The sequence below is a fragment of the Chenopodium quinoa genome, unplaced genomic scaffold (assembly GCF_001683475.1).
Source record: "Chenopodium quinoa cultivar QQ74 unplaced genomic scaffold, ASM168347v1, whole genome shotgun sequence".
Taxonomy (NCBI): Eukaryota; Viridiplantae; Streptophyta; class Magnoliopsida; order Caryophyllales; family Amaranthaceae; genus Chenopodium; species Chenopodium quinoa.
In genome coordinates, this window is record NW_018743850.1 from 5,443,725 (window position 1) to 5,463,341 (window position 19,617).

The window sequence follows — 19,617 nt, forward strand, 5'->3', positions numbered from 1 at the left end:
ATGTTAGCATACGGTACATCTGTCGATGCAGTTGACGAGTATCTTAAAATTGCGTCAAGTACTGCAAGAGAAGGTCTTGCTCACTTTGTTGAAGGGGTCGTAGCTCAATTTGGACCAGAGTACTTGAGGAGAGCGAGTACTATGGATACTGAACGACTCCTCCGTGAAAGTTATGTTCGTGGATTTCCTGGTATGATGGGCAGCATTGATTGCATGCATTGGGGGTGGAAAAATTGTCCGCGTGCATGGAAAGGAATGTATCAAGGTAGAAGTAAAACAGCAACGGTGATTTTGGAGGCTGTTGCTTCGCAAGACTTGTGGATATGGCATGCTTTTTTTGGCACCCCAGGATCTTGTAATGATATAAATGTCCTCCAACGGTCGCCGGTGTTCTCTGATATATGTAAGGGAAAAGCTCCAGAGGTTACCTTCAATGTCAACGGAAATACATACAATATGGGTTATTATCTTACAGACGGTATCTATCCGAAATGGGCAACATTTATCCTAGCAATCAAACATCCACAAACTGGTAAGCACAAATTATTTACCAAGAAGCAAGAGAGTGTTATCGAAAGGACGTTGTTGAACGTGCCTTTGGAGTGTTACAAGCTCGATTTGCAATAATACGTCAACCAAGTCTAGCATAGTCGACCGAAATTTTATGGAAAATCGTAATGGCTTGTATTATCATGCACAATATGATTGTTGAAGATGAGCGAGATGGATATTTGCATCATGATGCAACTGAATTTATCAATGATCAACCGCAAAATGTAGCTGGATCACCAACTGGTAACAACAACCAACCATTTACCGTGAGAAGTGGACGATTGGATAGGCTCAATCTAAATGGTTATATGAAAAATAGAAATAATGTTCGTGATAGGGAGACCCATATTGCACTAAAAAATGACTTGATTGAGCATATATGGGGACGTTTCGGCAACGAATGAAGAGATGACCAAAGTCGTTAATGAACATTGTATTTTAATTTTTAATGGATGTCTTTGCTATATAAGCTATGTTATTTAAATATTATATTATTTTTGTACTTTTCATTTCAAAAATTAGAAAAAAAATTGAAACAACTTACATACATAAGTGATTATTAATATTGTTCTATTTAAAATGCTCTAATTAAAAAGAAAAAAATTAACAATGTTTAACTTTTTTTAATTAATTATGTAAGTTCAAAAATTACAAATAAATAATAAATAGTAATACATGTTTTAAAAAAATAATAAATAAAACAAGAGTGAGAAAGAATATATGATGGGGTAGTATAAAAAAAATTAGGAGAGAGAATGGTGAGTAACCTCACCATTGTAGATAAATAAATAAGGTGACTTATACTAGTAGCTTAAGATAGTGGAAAGTGAGGTGGAAGATGATTTGGAAAAGAGATAAATAAATAAGGTGATTTGCATAGGTGTGAGTAACCTCACCAATGCTCATGCTCTTAGAATCAGAATTTGGACAACGCTTGAAAAGCCAAGTAGTTTGCACAAATTGCTGTAGTGTAAGCCAGAAACTTGGTTCCTTACTGTCGGAATCAGCAAAACAACAGTATACCTGTGAACCAGTTACATATACTGTAAAGTGTGATCTGCAAGCTTGCTCCCGCAGTCTCGCTATCATAGCGATCAATTTTATAGAGCTCTTTAAGTTAATTCTCAACGTGAATTTCTTCTTTCCACACTAACAGAGCAACCATCCTCAGTAAACACTGCTGCCAGACTTTAGGTTGCTACAAGAAATTAGGGAAACATGATATCACAGCTTTTAGAGTTATTTCCATTTAAGTGTAATAGTAAAAGATGCAAGTACATAATTACCAGTTGGCGACCTCCACAACATAAAGAAGTTCTCATGGCAATAGGCAACTGTCCAGACTTTTAGAAGCAACTGACAACGTGGAAGCATACACCTTGTAAACAAATTCCCCCAACACGAGCCTAATGTTTGGAGCTATCTAGCAATCCCATAACCTTCATCAGAAATACATATTCATAAGCCTTTTCCTCAGATTGCCCAAAGCGGCCTCCTTCGCTAAAATGTCCTCCATACATTTCTGTCTTCAAGATAACAGCACGAGAGCAGCTTGTACATGTTTCTTCTCGTACTTTAGCCACCCATTTTGCAGCTTCCCATACTCCAACCCTAAGATTAACACAATCACACGCGAATCAGTACTCCAAAGTCACTGGTCATGTCTTTGTCATGTGCTCATGTTAAAAAATACTAAGCACCCTGTGCTTCTCTTTATTTCCGTTTTATGGGAGATAGATTGATGAACTGGGAGGGAGAAAATCTCGATACAATGGAGACAATAAAGCTTACCTTGAGTCGTTAAACGCTGCAGTGACAAGCATTGAAGGATAGCAAAGTCCCTTATTTATATTGTCATAAGGAGAATATTCCATAATTCTCTCAAATTGGGATTCTATCTTAGGGTTTCCAAATTCATCATAATCCAATATGGTTAGAGGCAAGCTGTCATCCATCAATGTGTTGCATACATCAAGGAAAGGAACCTGATATGCAAAGAATTTGATCAATATTGGATAAACAAATTCTAGATTTATATGCTTGTCAAAAAGCTTTGATTCAATGTAGTATGTCTACATCTAGCAGAATAAATTCAAACAAGCCAAAGATTGCAACAGACTGATCAACACCAATCTAGGGGAAGAAAAATAATGAATGAAATAGATAAAGCATATGAAAGTAATAGGTAAACAAGATAACTAGTATGTTGCCATCAGCCATTAACACAGCAAAAATCACATACTGTTTCTTCCATTGCTGTCTTTAAAAGGAACACAGCTACGAGCTACCTCTATCCTTAGGGGTTACACGATCAGCCTACATAAGCCTACATAATCACTGGAGTTCTGGACCCTTCATAACCCATTGTGATTAACAAAACAAATGAACCCAAAAGATGAATCTTTGATGTATCCAGATGTCTTAGCTCTTTTAGCTCACCCTATATCCTTCTTGCAATTAATTGAACCAAACCAACACGAGGTAAATAAAAAATTCAATGATCCTCCAATTCATAATAGTACCTCTTTTGTTTTAGTCCTAATCAATTATTTTTTGTGAGATCAAAGTAAAAAAGTTTTACTATACATTGTGATTTGTGTGCAAGAAAAGACATCATGTGGGATCTTGTTCGATCCATTTCAATGCGTATTTTCATAATATCAACTATTTATAATCAATCAATCAATTACATAATACTAAAACAGACACCGGGAATGACACATGTCACTTTCTGGTGCTGTTTTTTCCCTCCAAAACCATCTTTTTTTTTCCTTTTTTTTAAAAAAAAAGTCAAATCTTCTTAGAATAATACTTCTATTTAACATATTATTATAATATAACCTTCCTACTTGAGCGCCATAGTTTTATCATGTAATAATAATAAAAAGATTCTCGTCATTTGTATTATTGAAAATATGTCAAAATTATCACCAAAATATAATATTACTCCATATTGCTAATATAATTTTCTAAATTAAATCTTCAAATACTATTAAATTCTATATATAAAAATTGACAATTTTGTCAGCAAAATTTACTATCATCACCTTAAAGAAAGATTATATCAAATATAATAAAATAATAAATATTATGTTTAACAAAGTATATAACATGTTGGATCACATAGTGAAATACATACACTAAAAAGAACGTTGTAAAAAATGCATATGAAAGTTTACAATGTAAATATGTAAGCAATGTTTTATATTTATTTGACCATGTAATGTACTTTTATCATATAAACAATATTGAATCATTCAAAGTTTTAAAATTAAACTATTGCAACAATCAAGATAATTTAATTTATATAACACTTTATTAATAAAATTCAAGGAAATGTATTTAATCTTTCATGGTTTGACATGCAAAATTGAGTATAAATCGACAAAATTTATTATAAACCTTATATTGTTGTATAAGCTTTATAATAATTTTGTTGATTTTGTACTCAAATTTTTATGTATAATTTTACATAAATAATGTTTGATGTATATTTTTGCATAAAAAAGGTTGATAAATATATTACTAATTTTTTTTAATTATATATGATTACGATAACAATTAATTAAGTTTTAGTAATAACCGTGCATGGCACGGGTCTTAAACTAGTTTTAGCTAATATGCAGTTATAGCTATTAACAGTCCAAGATTTACATTGGAGACCACATAAAAGGCAAGTGAGTAGAAACATAGAGGTAGTACAAATCACCCACACTTTTAGAGATAGAACTTTGAAATTTTATCTCTCAAAATACATTGACAATAACTACAAAGACTGTACTTCTTATATTAGATTTGCATAAAAAAAAAATCCATAATCTTATCTTTTAAAATAACTTATCACAAATGTTGAGATAATATAATGGTCAAAGTTCTACCCTGGAAAACATAGCTGCCTTAAATCCATTAAACCCCAGAATTCCCAAGCAGAGGAGCCAGCCTTTTGATCCATGAACTGCAAGACTACAGCGAGAGGGAAATTTTGTGTCGCAACTTCAATACTCCTTAATTAAAATAAAATCATACTACTACTTTCACCATTGTTTTAGCTTTTATTACAAGTTAATTGAAGATGCTCCACTAGTTTGCACTGGCTAAAGCTTAAAGCTAGATGAATCTAGACCTCTCTAAAATTTCGTTTACAACAAGATGCTTGCTGGGCTGTAATTATTAACTTCACAAGGAGCTTCTTCTAAGTAATTCACTTTTTATAAACACATCTGACAAACAGAGGAAACTTAACCTCACTAGGAATGACGAAGAAATGATAATCAGTCAGTTACCTTTAAAATCACAGCACAAAAGAGATCAGGATGAAAATTGATAGCAGCACCCACAAGCAAAGACCCGGCACTAGTTCCAATGGCAGCAAGTCTACCTTTAGTAGCATAGCCCTCATTGACTAAATACTTACCACATGAGACAAGATCGTATATAGAGTTTATCTTATTAACTCCACTTCCATATTGATGCCAGGAAGGATCAGGACCCCCTCCACCCCTGCTCATAAAAAATATCTAGCCTTCAGTTCTAAACCAGTAAAAAGGGAGGGGGCAACACTACCAAATAGAACGTAGAATAATTTCTGCGATAATTTAACTTGACATTTATGCCAAATCTACGAAATAGTGAGACACTAAACAATGTGCATTCCAGAGTAGCCTGATCATATTAGAAAGTCACCCATGACCAACATTCGGAATGTAACACAGTTTTTACACATAAGGATATTCAGGGTTCAATAAGAAGGAAGCCATAGCACAGTGCTCCTTATGCCACAGCATAGAGGGTTGATGGTTATTCTGGGACCCTACTATAATATAAGTACTTATCATTGAAGCTACCAATCAAGACTCATTTAGACTAGAATGACACCATATTCAGATAATAGTATAATAGAACACCTCAAGTACATGAACTAACCTCACATCAGCAAATGCCACTACCCATCCACGGTCAAGTAAGCTGAGGCGATCTGAGGACCAGCTTTTATCTAAGACTTCACCATATGCACCATATGCTTCAAGGATCCCAGGAGACTGTCCCTTGTGATGCGTATTTTTTTAGTATACTATGGTTAACGGAATCTTGGTACCATCATGGGAAATGACCTCGTGTATTTCGGAAGCATAATTCACCGAATATTCGTTCCAGCTCTGTGATTTTTCTACCTCTTGTCGCTTGCACTTATCAATTCTTATGTTTGATAGTGGTTCACCATCAATACCAAATTTTGATGAGTTGGCTTGTGCACTTTCAGTAGCACACGACACCTCTTCTTGGTGAACAACATTAAAGCTACGTCTACATAAGTCATATTCAACTACAAAATCAGGCATCTGCAAGTAAGTGGAGAAGCAGAATGTATTAAGCAAACTGCATTGGAAATAAATGGAGAAGCAAACCACTTTATTAGTTCAATGAGCATTGGAAAGTGAAGCCATTACAAATTCACTGATAGGAAGAAGTCATATGGATTGCACACTCGATAGAGAAGAGTGAATACTACATGTTTTTCCAGAAAATTTCTACTGTAAAGCTGGTTGTACCATATGCATGGAAATACCAAAGACATTTCAAGCCCATTCTCTCTCTCTCTCTCTCACTCTCAATTGTGCCAAAAACTAATCAGCAGAGATCAATTGCATCATGGAATGATCTCAATCAAATTTTAAATGGAAGATATGTACTTTAACACCAAACTAACATAATATATATATATATATATATATATATATATATATATATATATATATATATATATATATATTAAACAAGTCAATAATGCAAGACCTTCCTTTTTATAAGGTTAATCAGAGGCTATACCACAGGAGAGGAAAGAAGCACGCGGTATACTGAGGCCATGTAGTCATGGTTTGATCCCGGGGCCATTGTGCACAGCTCAGAGGGTACAGGGAAAGTCCAAGGATTCAAATCTTCAATCTCCACAATGCGCTGAGGAAAACCCATACTGTAAATATTAATATAAGATTAATGGGATAAGAATGTTAATTTGAAAGAAATGAATACTCTAATATGAAAATCAAAGGTGTGGTCATAAATGAACAATTAACATATACGTAGTATATATACACTCCGTGATACATATTAACTGCCTTGTGTATCAACAAGACTAAGCCCATATGAGTGATAATTCATTATAGCGCATCATAAGATGCCAATTTCACAATCGAAAAAGAAATAAGTGATGTTAACCAAAGAAAAGAATACATAATAAAAATATGGAGTTTAGTCAAAAGATCCAGAGCTAAAATTTACACACTTTAAGGGAGAATGAGCATACATGATACTCTAGCCAAGGTTTTGCAAATAATATAAAAAACTAGGTCAGAATATCAACTGAGATCCATATCAGAGCCCAGAAATGAACAAAGTTATATATGAAGGGGGGATAATTTTAATGGCCTATTCACTGACTGACAATTTTATGAATTAATCTAAACTCATTCTCTCATCATCTCTATAAATAATTTATAGATTAATCAGTCTCTAAACTATATTATTGTTGATTTCTAGTCAAACAGAGGATGGAATTGCATAGAGAAGTATTGCTCGAGTCCTCAATCCTATCTCCCAATATCATACAGGAAGGTCAAAGCCTAACCTAATGCCCCCTTTCACCCTTAGAGTGGAGTAAGGTGAAAAGCCATTATGGTTTACCTTACCCTAAATGAACATGGTTCTAAGTACAAACACAGATGAAGCAATTGAGGGGTCAAGGTAAACCAAGGTTCTCCTCAAGCTTCTTACCACACCTACCAGGATTTATGACCAATGTAAAATTGTTATTAAGTTTGTTTTATTCCATTATACTATAAATTATCTTCCATAAAAGATTCAAAAGACTACAAATGAGATAGTAGAGAGAAAATGATGGCATTATGTGAAACTGTTGAGGGCTCGGAGTACTTAAATTTGGTCAATGGATATGATTTAACTAATCCACCGATTTACGATACTATTTTAGCTAAATTACATTTAAATGTTAATGGAAGGAAAATTAGATTTACAATCTAGGACATGATATGTAATATTTGAAAATGTCTTTGGGCCCCCAAGAAGCTAATTTATAAATTTATCCAAAATTGCAAATAAGCGATTTGGTTGTGCATGCATGTTTGGCATATTTAGTACCTTGCTGTTGACATCAATAGGCAGATTAACAGAACAAATCATAGAAGAGCCCTCCTTGTCATAATAAAGGACCAAATTCTCATCAAAAACGTCCAAATCCTGCAAGCTGGTTCCCTTTTTGGGCAGTATAATATTCTGAAAAGAAAGGCACATCAATCACTATAATAGTGTACAAAAAAGCAAAAACATTAGAGCAAAATAAGGAACATTAAAAATTCTTTAGATGTAAGCGCTTAAATTGATCACATAAAGATCTAACATTATTTAACTGAACCTTAGAAATATGCAGGAAAGTTATTCAATAAATTATAACATGATCCAAGAAAATCTTTATTCTTAAAAAAGTTGAACACATAACATATCATGCTAAGCCTTTATGCACCTCATCAGGAATTCAGGACAGCCGACAGCTAAATGGAAAGTATTCAGCATTTTTCAGTGTAACATGTGCCTAAGAACAAACAGTGCAGATGAAGTAGAACGATTGAACGAATTAGCAAAAGAGACTGGTCCAGCAGAACTTCTATAAATAAATCTGAGATAATTGCAGCAGTAAGGACACCCAATTCTCTTGTTAATAAATGCTACAGCCTATTCAAATGCAATGGGTCACATGATATTTTTTAGTAAGTTCAACCATCAATTTGGTGAGGAAATACATTGGCCAGCAGCATATAAACAATCTTGTCACTTTTTGTAAAAAAAAAAAATTTGCAAACTCTTCGCAAGATCAATCCACAATAAAAAAAATGCAACAACATAATGATTAAAATTAATGGAAAAACTTTGTTACAAAAGTCAAAAGTGTTGGAATGGAGGATATTGTTATGTGCTGCTTACAAGTAAAACTACTGAATATTTTTGAGATGCATCAAAGATTTCAGCTCAAGATTCATATTTTCAACACTCCTGAAAGTTTCATGTAACTTGCCTTTCCAGCTTACCACACTACTAAAAAGTAAAATTATTTATATCATACTCAAAATGAACATGCAGATGTGTAGTCTTACGGGTTTTCCAAACCTTTTTTTTTTCGCAATATAGGTTTTGTTTAATAATAATAATCTATCATAAACAATATGTTGCTTAGAAGATTCCTCTGTGCGCCTTTCGGATTTCAGTAACAAACTAACATCCATTTTTCATATCCTGGTTACTTAGAGTTATAGGTCAGTGGGACAATCAATTTTAGAGGACTATATATATTTCAAGAAAATAAGCCAGGCGTTCTTTGAAAAAGAAAGCTTTGATAGTGTAAGGCTAGAGAATGACCTGCCAATCAGCAGAATTTATATCTTCAACTCTGCAGATACCAAGGTAAAAGTTTCCACAATGTAGCTTCTCAAACTCTGCTGAAGGATGATTTGTAAGAACATAGAAAAAACCACGATGATGTTCCAAAAAATACTGCACACCATGGACACGTTTATGTACTCTGTGGAGACTATCAAATGAATTTGCTGCATCAATGACATAGACCTTTAAAACAGAAGATGTTCCAAATTAGGGTACATAATAGAAGTTAGACATCAGAAAATGAGCATACATGGATTCAATCACACCTCTGAAGAAGACCTTGAGTTAGAGTTTATTGTAACAAACTTGCCATCCTTTGTACAAGTAACATCCACACAAAACCTAGAATCTCTCTCTGTAAATACTATTTTTTCTTCATTAGACCCCAATTCTGTACAAAATACCCTGGAAAATGAGGGTGTAAACATTCCAGCAATCCAGAATTGAACAAATACAAAAAAGGATGGGAGGAACTTACCTGTATGGTCTCTGGTTATCATCAGCGACGGTATAGAACAGAGCAGATCCGTCTTGAGCCATGCCAGGCTAACAACTGCATCAGCTTTAGCACTTGAGATGATATGACCATATCTCAAGTCTTTGACCTGAAGGGCGAATTGCTCAGAGCCATTTTTATCAAGAGTATATGCCAGAAAGTTGTGGTCAGGTGAGACCCGACAAGCACCCATATGAACATAACCTGGAGAATGAAAATCAACTAGTATTTTAATGCAACACAGAACCACTTAAAGTTAATGACACCATAGATGAGAGAAAAAATCCAGCACAGGAAACATGACAAACAGAACAACAACAAAAAATAAAGGAAACCGCCAAATCAACATGAGCCATGGCATACAACAATAAATAATTATATTATTGAAAAGAAAAAAAATTCGCAGTCCTAATTTGAAAAATGTGTTTTGCTTTTGCCATGAAGAAGCAACAAACACATGCACTTCCTTCCTACTAGGAATATTTTATTTGTAATTCAATCATGGTAGAAAGCTACCCAACTTTCAAGGTTTCTGCTAGAAAGTTGACAATTGGCAATGAGATATCTCACTTGGGAAGGTTTATACAGAAGTGAGCCAGAGGCGAATAAGTGATTGCCTGCAGGGAGCCATGAGGCGCTTAACAAATCATGCTCAAGAGAAGCACCTCACTGTCAGATTATTGAATGTGTCAATAATATTAGTAATTTTTTGTTTTTATAAAAGTTTAGAAAATGTAATTCTGTCTAATATAAACATCCTCGGTTCAGGCTTATAAGCAATATTTGCAATTTGACACTATTCACACACTCTCCTTTGACCATCTTTTGCGATTTATACTTTTGGAAAAACATAGTCACATGGGATTTTGTTAGATCTGTCATAATATATACATTATAATATTAACCTTTTATAATTGTTACTGATATATAATTAAAAATCAAAATGTGCATTGGCAAGTGTGAAACTCCCAACTTTGCAATTTAAAAAGAACGGAGGAAGTATACCAATGAATAACTAGTTTATACTCCGCTACAGACATGTGCTTCAATGAAGTATACCAATGAATAAATTAGTATACCACTATACCATAAACTAGGTATCATCCTCAAATGGTGACATTTATGAGCTTCAAAACTAATTATTAATAGTCACATATCATTCTGTCCATCTTAACATAGATTATAAGGGCCTTCACTAGCATCACTTCATTTCAAGAATTTTGCTTTCACTGTTATCTCGGTCACTTAGCAAGCAATCTAGCCCTGTCTGAACATCAATTACAATAACCTCAACAAGCATCAGACACAATAAACTTAACTACAGTTCAACCTTTAGCATAATAAAATGATCACGACTTGTAATTTCATAATAATAAACATCTTCAACGCAGCTCTTCTTTTCATATGACGCCAAGCTAACCAGTACTTCAAGTTCAATTTTATTCCACTTTTGTTTTTCATTTGTGTGAGTGTGAGTGTGAGTGCGAGTGTGTGCATCTTGGGGGGGGGGATTCATTTTTAATAGGTTTATGTGCTTGAAACTACATACGTAAGAACTTACCATATTTTTCCGCAATCTCATTCCAATCAAGCAAAATCTCCTCCCTTTTAAATCCTCGTTTTATGCTACTAAATAAACTTCCTAGACCTGTAGATTCTTCTGTATCCAGTCTTCTACACAAAATAGGGTATTCTTTCCCTTCTGGAATGTGTTGGTAGTAGAGCCTGGGAATAACAACACAATAATCAGACATTAAGGTATTGAAGTAAATTTTCATTTGACCTTTATAAAGATTCTTAACAGCTGCAAAATGTATCAACAATATTTCAAGTGATGTCATGCTATCAGGTGAGAGGTAAAATAAAACTTCTTTGATCACTCATACACTCTCAAGCACCTCTTCTCCTACAAAAAATGTAACTAATAGGTAAAATCATAATTATACTAATGAACTCCAATGGGCTACAGTGTTGTATACAAACTTCACCTCCAATTCGTAAAGCCACACATTTCATGACAGAAGATGCTCATTGTAGCAAAAAAATAGAAGTCGCAAATCAATATTTCAGGCTCCAATAGTGCTAGAAAGCTCATGATGGAATAGTCTGAAAGCTTCTTTCAAACAGGAGAATGTTTCAAGTGGGGAATATAAACACACCTAGGACCCCAAACAAACACAAAACATTTTACATAGCACTTTATCGCAAGTTGATACTGTTATAATATTTGCTACCTTATATTACATTATCAATTGTAAATAACCTACTTTGACCCTTAATTGTTCGCTATTAAACTCCACTTGCTAGAATGTCTAGATTAATCACTAGAGTTAAAAGAAGTAAGTAATTTGAAATATTTATAGAGTTAAAATTATGTTAACGAGTGTTGTATGGAAGGCAATGGATGGAAAAAAAATTCATATATAAAATAGCCATTAAATTGAACTGGAAAACGGAGAATTATAGTACTGGTACAAATTATATAAACATATTCCACACAGTTGAGACAGAGTACAGGAAAGATGAAATATGCTCCCATGCTTGGGAATGAGCAAGCTGCCCAAAGTTCCGCTTACAAAGTTACGTAAATGTAAAACCACTAAGTCTATTAGCATCACGAAAAACCATCCATTGCCATTACCTTTGGTATTGGGCAAGCTGCCCAATCTAAGCTATAGCTTTATCATTTCTCATACCAAGACTAAGTCCCCAATTTGAATGTAGAAGGGCTCAGAATACAAGAGTAGAAAATTTTAAACCAAACATTCAAAAACGACATACTCAATTATTAGAACTTGATCATTTGGTTAAATGCACAATGTTGCCACATGTTGCCAAATTGAACAATCATAGAGCTGTATGCTGATAATCAAATACAAAATCAATTTATACAAACAAACCAATTTACCATTATACAATTACCTCTAACAAAGCTACTCTAACTACATTCATATCAAGTAATTCCACTTCCCAACTACCCATTATACCAAACCATAATCAAACCACATAGAATCAAACAATTGAAACAAACAAACAAAGCTTATGAACACAATTCAATACCAAATTATCAAAACAATCACCAAATACAAATTAACCAAAAGGGCATCTTCAAAAACTAGAAAATCGAAAAGGGTAATCGAGAAAACAACGAACAAAGGGCCCCAACGTTCAGGAGGAGTAGAAATTTTGGCGGGAATCCGACTACCCATCTCAGAGAACAGCTTCCTTTGTAAAACCCTAGTATCAGCCATGAAAGCTTCAGCATAAGAGTTCTCTTGAGAGAGAAAATTGACGAAATCTGGGTCGTTGATGTTGGACATCCAATGGTAAGGATCGTCCCAAGAGCGGCCATGAACAGTGACTTTGAATGGGAGTTTCTTTGGAAATGGTGGATCAATTGAAGGGTATGAGAAATGGGGTTTGCGAGGACAGAGAGTGGAGAAGAAGGTGATTGAAATGGCGGGAAGGAAGCGGAGAGAGATTGGGATGAATTTGGGTTTGAATAGGAGAGAGAGTGACATTTCAAGGTTGAAGGTTTTAGGGGTTTCAGCAGATTTAGTTTTGGGGTTTATCGTTTATGTCATTGATACTCCGTAACTTGATAGCTGAGTTGTGTTGCGAAATAATGAAATACTCGAATTGGTGAGAGTCCGATAAGACTTTTTCTAGGCTCTCCAAACATGGCTCACTTGAGCACGAAGCCTATGGCATGTAGGTCTACACGACTCAGTCCATGCCAATTTTATGCTTACCTATACAAAAGATGGTAAATCAAAGACATCTATTCTATTCCATATTGACTATTACAAAACAAGTCATACTGACATTATCAATTAATAGACAGATGTTAACTTTTTATGAACGATTTTCTCACTTAATCTATTTTTGACATCATCTTTTTTTTTCCTCCTAAGTTCCAAGACTAAATAAATACTTCTTTCAAAAAGAATTAAAGAGATTATGACTACACATTTTTTAAATAAAGAATAGTGATGACTATTTTAAGTATAATAGCTATTTAAATCGTATGTCAAACGGGATTAACCTATAAGGTGTATATATTTGAGTTAAATACCAAAAGGTGTGATGATTGATTGGATTTTTTTTTTTTAATACTTCGACCTAGTTTAGCAATTGGTTGTTGGTTATTGGCTGTCGGCTTTTAACTTAGCTCGTTTGATTGATTATTTGACCATGGTTGCACGTAAATAGGTTTGGTAAAATCACTTGTTGGTGGTTGGCTGTAACTATACAAAATGACCTTTAAAGGCAATATTATGTGTAAACTTATCTGTTATAAATACAAAATATTATTTAGCAATTTATACTTATTTATTAATTATTTATCAATTAGTAGTATCAAATTAAAATTTATAATTATTTAGTGTTGTCAATCTATTAGAGACTATTTTATAATGATTAAGAGGGATTATTTTGAAAGTATCGGTTTTTCACCATACGCCCCCGAGTTTTCAATTTATTTACCATATATCATTGGACTTTTTTAAATACATCATATACCCCCAAGTTTCCATAAAAATACACCAAATACCTTTAATGACTACAAGATGAGTTGAGGTTGATTAACATATTATGTCCTAAAATCATCCTGCGTCCCTTCCCGACCCCCCAAAATCACCCTTTCTCCCCCAACCATCCCATATCTCCTACCCCTCCCTTAATAATATGATTGATATTGGGGGTGAAGGAAGGGAGAGGGGTGGTTTCAAGGAGTTCCCTTCCTTCTCCAGACAACCTAGCCTCCTAAACAGGACTTTTTTAAGGAAGAAGAAGCCACTTGGGTGCTGGCATCATTATGGGCTATTTGGATTCATAGAAATGAGATCATTTTTTAGAATAGACGGGCAATCCAGCTTAACTAGCCCCAATTGATCGAGTGATAAAACTAAACATCGACAACTTAATAATTAATTACAAAACAGATATATGCTAAACTTCCAATTGATCGAGTGATAAAATTAAACATCGACTAAAGATGTAAAGACATACTTTCTCCGTTTTTTTTACTTGACCCGCTTTGACTTTTACACTATTAACCACTCCTCCTTTGACCGTCTTTTTTGAATAATATGTAAGGAAAAACATATTCATGTAAGATTTTTTAAAATCCGTCTCAGTAAATACTATTATAACATAAAATTGTTATAATTTTTACTTAAGAAGAATTAAAGTTATTGATCGTGAAAGTTTTACATTGACGAGTATGATAAAAAAAAAAAAACAGATCAAGTAAAAAAAACGGAAAAAGTAGTTATTAAGGGCTGGTGATTTTCACACACCTACTTTACACAAAAACACTCCTCTAGTCCTCTCTCAATTGGAACTTGGGGTGTGCGGCTATCAATGCAAACTAAGTGGTGCGAAAACCACGCACTTCTCTTGATCAAGCGCACAACTGTTAATTAATCAACAAAGACGTGATTAATTGCAATATCGTCAATTGGAAGTAAGTATTAACTATAAATTTCCGATTTTTATTTATTCCAAGACTTTGACCACTTTGACATGCACATAATACATTAAGTAAAATAATATGGAGTACAATTCGTATGATAAAGTTAAGATTAAGACCATCTAATTAAAAAAATTAATTATAATATTATTAGTACTGAAAAGTTAAACGACATAGAATTACATAGTAAACATATATATATAGTTAATCTTCCAAAATGCCGGCTCTAACCTAAGCTTTACGAAGACAAGCTCCCCTATTTTGCTAATTACAATAGTTTTTCTTCTACCAAAATTGTGACCTAATATTAATTAAAAAAAATATTGGTCTAAGTTTTTTTTTTTTTTTTTTGTTAATTCCCCTAAATTAAGCAAACGAAAAATTAGCCATGTTTTATGGATGAAGGGATTTATTGTGAATGGGTCGTCTTCTTCGAACTCTCCGATAATCCATGGTGAATAACTCCGTTGGGTCATGAACTTCTTCCCATTCTCTCCATTTATCTCCTGTTATTTGCATCATATTTACATCTTTCTTTTGCAACTCATCTGAAATATTAGGAAAATGACATATTTATGAGATAACTTAATAATTATATAATTTACATGCTTAAAAAGAAAACAGATAGATGCACGATATGCAAGTCTACCTTGGAAAATAAAGAGTGAGTCTTAGATGAGACAGTTTTACACGTTTTAAATTTATTCAAGGACACATTTTCTTTTTTTAACTAATTACATCATTATATCAATCTCACAACCGTAGGAGAATAATTTGTTCCATAAATGATGGAAACTTTACCCTCCTAACTTCCGAAGTTAAAACTAACTAATTACATAAATAAAAAGAAAAAGTAAAAAAAAAAACCTAGCTAATTACATCATTTATTTTTTTAAAAAAAAACCTAGCTAATTACATCATTTATTTTTTTTAAAAAAAACCTAGCTAATTACATCATTTATCCATGCTAAGTTAATGTATGAACCAGAACCACTAAGGATCTTTTTTTTTTGGAAACCTATCCCTAACTATAGCTAAGATTTAGTTATGACTAATACCGGTCTTACGGTCAATCAGAAATTGAGTTTTCCTAAAGAACTTGATATCTCATACCTCGAATATTTTGAAGTGCTAAAAAATGGACTAAATGGTTGAGATGGTCAAATTATCCTCTTTCTTTGGAATTGTCATATTAGTTGATACTATATGCTTCTAACTACAAATAACCGTACCTTATTGCTAAGTACTATTCCATATAATAATTTCTAGTTGCCATACTAAAATAAAAAAAAGTTGTCTGTACCCAATATAACGTTGAATACAAAGTAGTATACACAAAAGTACATGTTATTAGAGAAAAAAATAATTTAAGTTAAAAAAACGATATACTTATTTGCATGCGCATAAACACATTTGCGTAAAGTGTTGTGCCACTTTTTTTTTTTTTACTTAATTTTTGAATACTCGTATAAAATATATAGTAAATCAAAATTCTTTTATTTTATTTTATTGTAACTAAATAAGTGAAAACTTCCATTAACTTGACAAAAAAAGTTTTTGCTAATAATATGATATAGGTTGGCCTAAAATCAAGTTTTATCAAGCACTATATTAAAAGTCAAATAAATTTTTATACTACGTACAAGTATTGATGCATTGCATAAATAGCCAGAAAAGTAGGAGGAACTACCATCCTTTTGGGAGATTTTGAAACAGATGTGATGTCTTTTTGTGGGAGAAAAAGCTACATAGTACTTATTTAATTAGTCAAGTGCCTCAAAAAAAAAAAAAAAAAAAAAAAAAAAAAAAAAAAAAAAAGTCAAGTGCGTACAAGGTGGAAATAAAACCACCTCTGATTTATTAAATTGCTTCTTCAACTTGGCTATAAGCTAAGCATGCGGGAGATTTATATACAACTCTCTCACAACCTCTAAGATGTTAGCCCTTTTAGAAAGTTTAATTAACAGTATAAAAAACTGAAACGATTAAAAAATAACACCATCAGTTATAGTATATGTATGTAAAATATATAACGATATCATTGGATCATTTGGATGTTTTTTTGGTACATAAACATGATAAGCTAGCTTAGTTAAGCCTCTTCCATGTTTTTTAAAAGACACATGTGCCATTGTAGATTTGTAGTTTTTATTGAGTAGCTCATTTATTTCTATGCTACTCAATCTTATTAATCATCACTTTTGTTCAAGAAAATGCATCCATATAACAAATTGAGTTTTAATATAAATTTCGTCATTGATCATTTTCACTCTCTAGGTAATATATAATACCAAATATACACTAAAGATATACGAAGTATTTAACAAAGAAATACTTATAATATCATAGATATGTATGAAATTATCGTATAAATTTTGCTACATTGCCTTAATTCATTTACAATATACTATGTCGAATTGAAGTATGACATTACATTTACTCGATCAGAAAGTTTTAAACAAAGTTAATGATTAATATATAAAGCAAAATTTTTGCATCAATGATTTCGACGTTAAAAAATAAAAAAATAACAAATCTTACCTAGAATTTCTTTCTTTGCCTTCATATGTGACTCGACATGTTTACTAGTCTTAGTAACCTGCTTATTGAAAATGGAAAAAAAAAAAAAAAAAAAAAAAAAAAAAAAGAATAAATAATCAAATTAATGTCATTGGAAATTTTACACCAAGAAGAAAAAAATGCCAATAAAAAAATACGGAGTTATTATTAAGATGTACATATATCAACAAATTGTATCATATTCAAAATGCTCAAATAAATACTTCGTATCATATATATTGATATTTCTCCAAAGACTTGTGGCAATTTAATTTCACTCTAGGTGCAGTAGAGTTATTTTGATGTATAGGGAGCCACAATGACTAACGAAGTAACATAGGCATACGCCCTTCCATCAAATAAGAGAGATAAATGACTCATATAAAAGTGAAAAATAAAGTATGTCGTTGTATGTAAGTGATAATTAGACGCACATACTGGGTATATATATGCAATAACTAACCTTTGTATGTACCTTGTCAATGGCGTTGAGCTTCCTAGGAAGTGAAGTGATAGAAGGATGAACACCATCTAGTTGGAAAGAAGTACAAGGTTTGAGCAAAAGAGAGTAGAAAAGGCACAAAAGGATAGTTATTTTGAGAGCAAACTTGTTATTCATTTTAACTAGCTAGTTGTTTTAATTTGTTTAGGAAATGAGACTACATATTGTGTAGACTTAAGGGGGTGTATATATATACAAAGAATACAAAAATCCATGAAATAGGGAGTGTAGGAGAAGTTGGTTAGGTATTGCAAGGGGACAAGCCAAACAAGAGAGAGACAAACACAAAACACAAAATGGAGAGAGTTCCAAAACAAATGTAAGTTTCAATATAACTCAAAGTTGTATTCAATTCATTCCTTTTTAGAAGTTATCATCAAACCATTTGGGTTGGTTTTGTCTTGCGTGCCCTTTGTCTTGTTTTGTGTTTAGAGCCTTTGCATTTGCTTTCGTGGGGCGGTTGTTTTCCCTTCATTCTTAGCTTGTTCAAATATGCTTTACATGTACTAAGTACGGATTAATATTTATTTTAGTAATTGGTAAATATATAGGAGGGGTACCGTGTCTTGAGATACCTGATCGAGACCTCGATTGAATCTTGACTAAATTAAGGTCTTTGTGGTTCTATATAAGCCCCAAACATGTATGGGAAATAAAATATGTTGTACTTAAGGGTATGTTATTCTACGGTTACATCAAAGTAGATCTTAGTATTTTAAGTATGTCAAAGTTCTAACGTAAATCTCACACACACGTACATATTATCAATGTTTAATAAAGTAGTGGCCAGTTGAGTACTAACACACACATATATATATATTATCAATGTTTAACAAAGTAGTGGTCAGTTGAGTACTAACACACACACACATATATATTATCAATGTTTAACAAAGTAGTGGCCAGTTGAGTACTAATTTTTAGATTCTAAGACTGTTTTTTAACAGAATAATCGATAATTATTACCTGTGTATATATATATATATATATATATATATATATATATATATATATATATATATATATATATATATATATATATATATATATATATATATATATATATATTTGTTTGGGTCCAATTCAGTTATTACTAATTGGGCCGGTCCAAATGATTTAATTACAAAAGCTCAAAAGCAAGGTTCAACTCTCCAAAGCATGCTAAACTCCATCAAGCCCAGTCAGCTTGGCAAGCCCATCTGATTTCGGGTCCAATCCATGCATATTGAGCAAAGGTATAAAAGCCATCAATTGTCTTCTCTTACACTCATTCATAGTCAGCCTCAAGCAATTAATTCTCTTGCATAGCTTATTCTCTCTACACATTGAACTGACTTTAGCATCTGAGGGGCCTTTCTCGGCAACCACCCCCGAGGCTAGTTTACATGTGTTTGCTGTGCAAGAAACCCTCGGCCCATTCATCAGTTGGTCCGAGATCAGCCTTCTCCTTTGAAAAGGGCCTGCCGAAGGTCCTATTGTTTTTATACCGAAACAATATATATATTTATATATAATTGTAGCACTAACTACACCTCAAATTTTGGAATTTAATTAGTGACAACTACATGGTTATTTACATAATAG

General features: G+C 32.9%; 2 protein-coding genes and 1 pseudogene across 2 annotated transcripts; 1 reads left to right on the plus strand and 2 right to left on the minus strand.

The window, feature by feature from the left end:
- On the plus strand, positions 1-627 carry LOC110685702. The gene has a single exon (XM_021862229.1). The coding sequence runs from the start codon at positions 1-3 to the stop codon at positions 625-627; it is 627 nt and encodes a 208-aa protein (XP_021717921.1).
- Positions 628-1,186: 559 nt separating this feature from the next.
- LOC110686071 lies at positions 1,187-13,134 on the minus strand (annotated as a pseudogene).
- Positions 13,135-15,135: 2,001 nt separating this feature from the next.
- Positions 15,136-18,441, minus strand: LOC110685642. Its single transcript, XM_021862178.1, has 3 exons — positions 17,995-18,441; positions 17,514-17,571; positions 15,136-15,520 (listed from the first exon to the last, which is right to left on the minus strand). Exons 1-3 carry the CDS (start codon positions 18,148-18,150, stop codon positions 15,366-15,368), a joined length of 369 nt encoding a protein of 122 aa, XP_021717870.1. The 5' UTR covers positions 18,151-18,441; the 3' UTR covers positions 15,136-15,365.
- Positions 18,442-19,617: the final 1,176 nt, after the last annotated feature.

Coding starts and splice junctions, on each gene's coding strand:
- LOC110685702 (XM_021862229.1), top strand. CDS start 1: ATGTTAGCATACGGTACATCTGTCGATGCAGTTGACGAGTATCTTAAA.
- LOC110685642 (XM_021862178.1), bottom strand. CDS start 18,150: ATGAATAACAAGTTTGCTCTCAAAATAACTATCCTTTTGTGCCTTTTC. Junction 17,572..17,994: donor TTGACAAGGTACATACAAAG/GTTAGTTATTGC, acceptor TTCAATAAGCAG/GTTACTAAGACTAGTAAACA. Junction 15,521..17,513: donor GGCAAAGAAAGAAATTCTAG/GTAAGATTTGTT, acceptor CTAATATTTCAG/ATGAGTTGCAAAAGAAAGAT.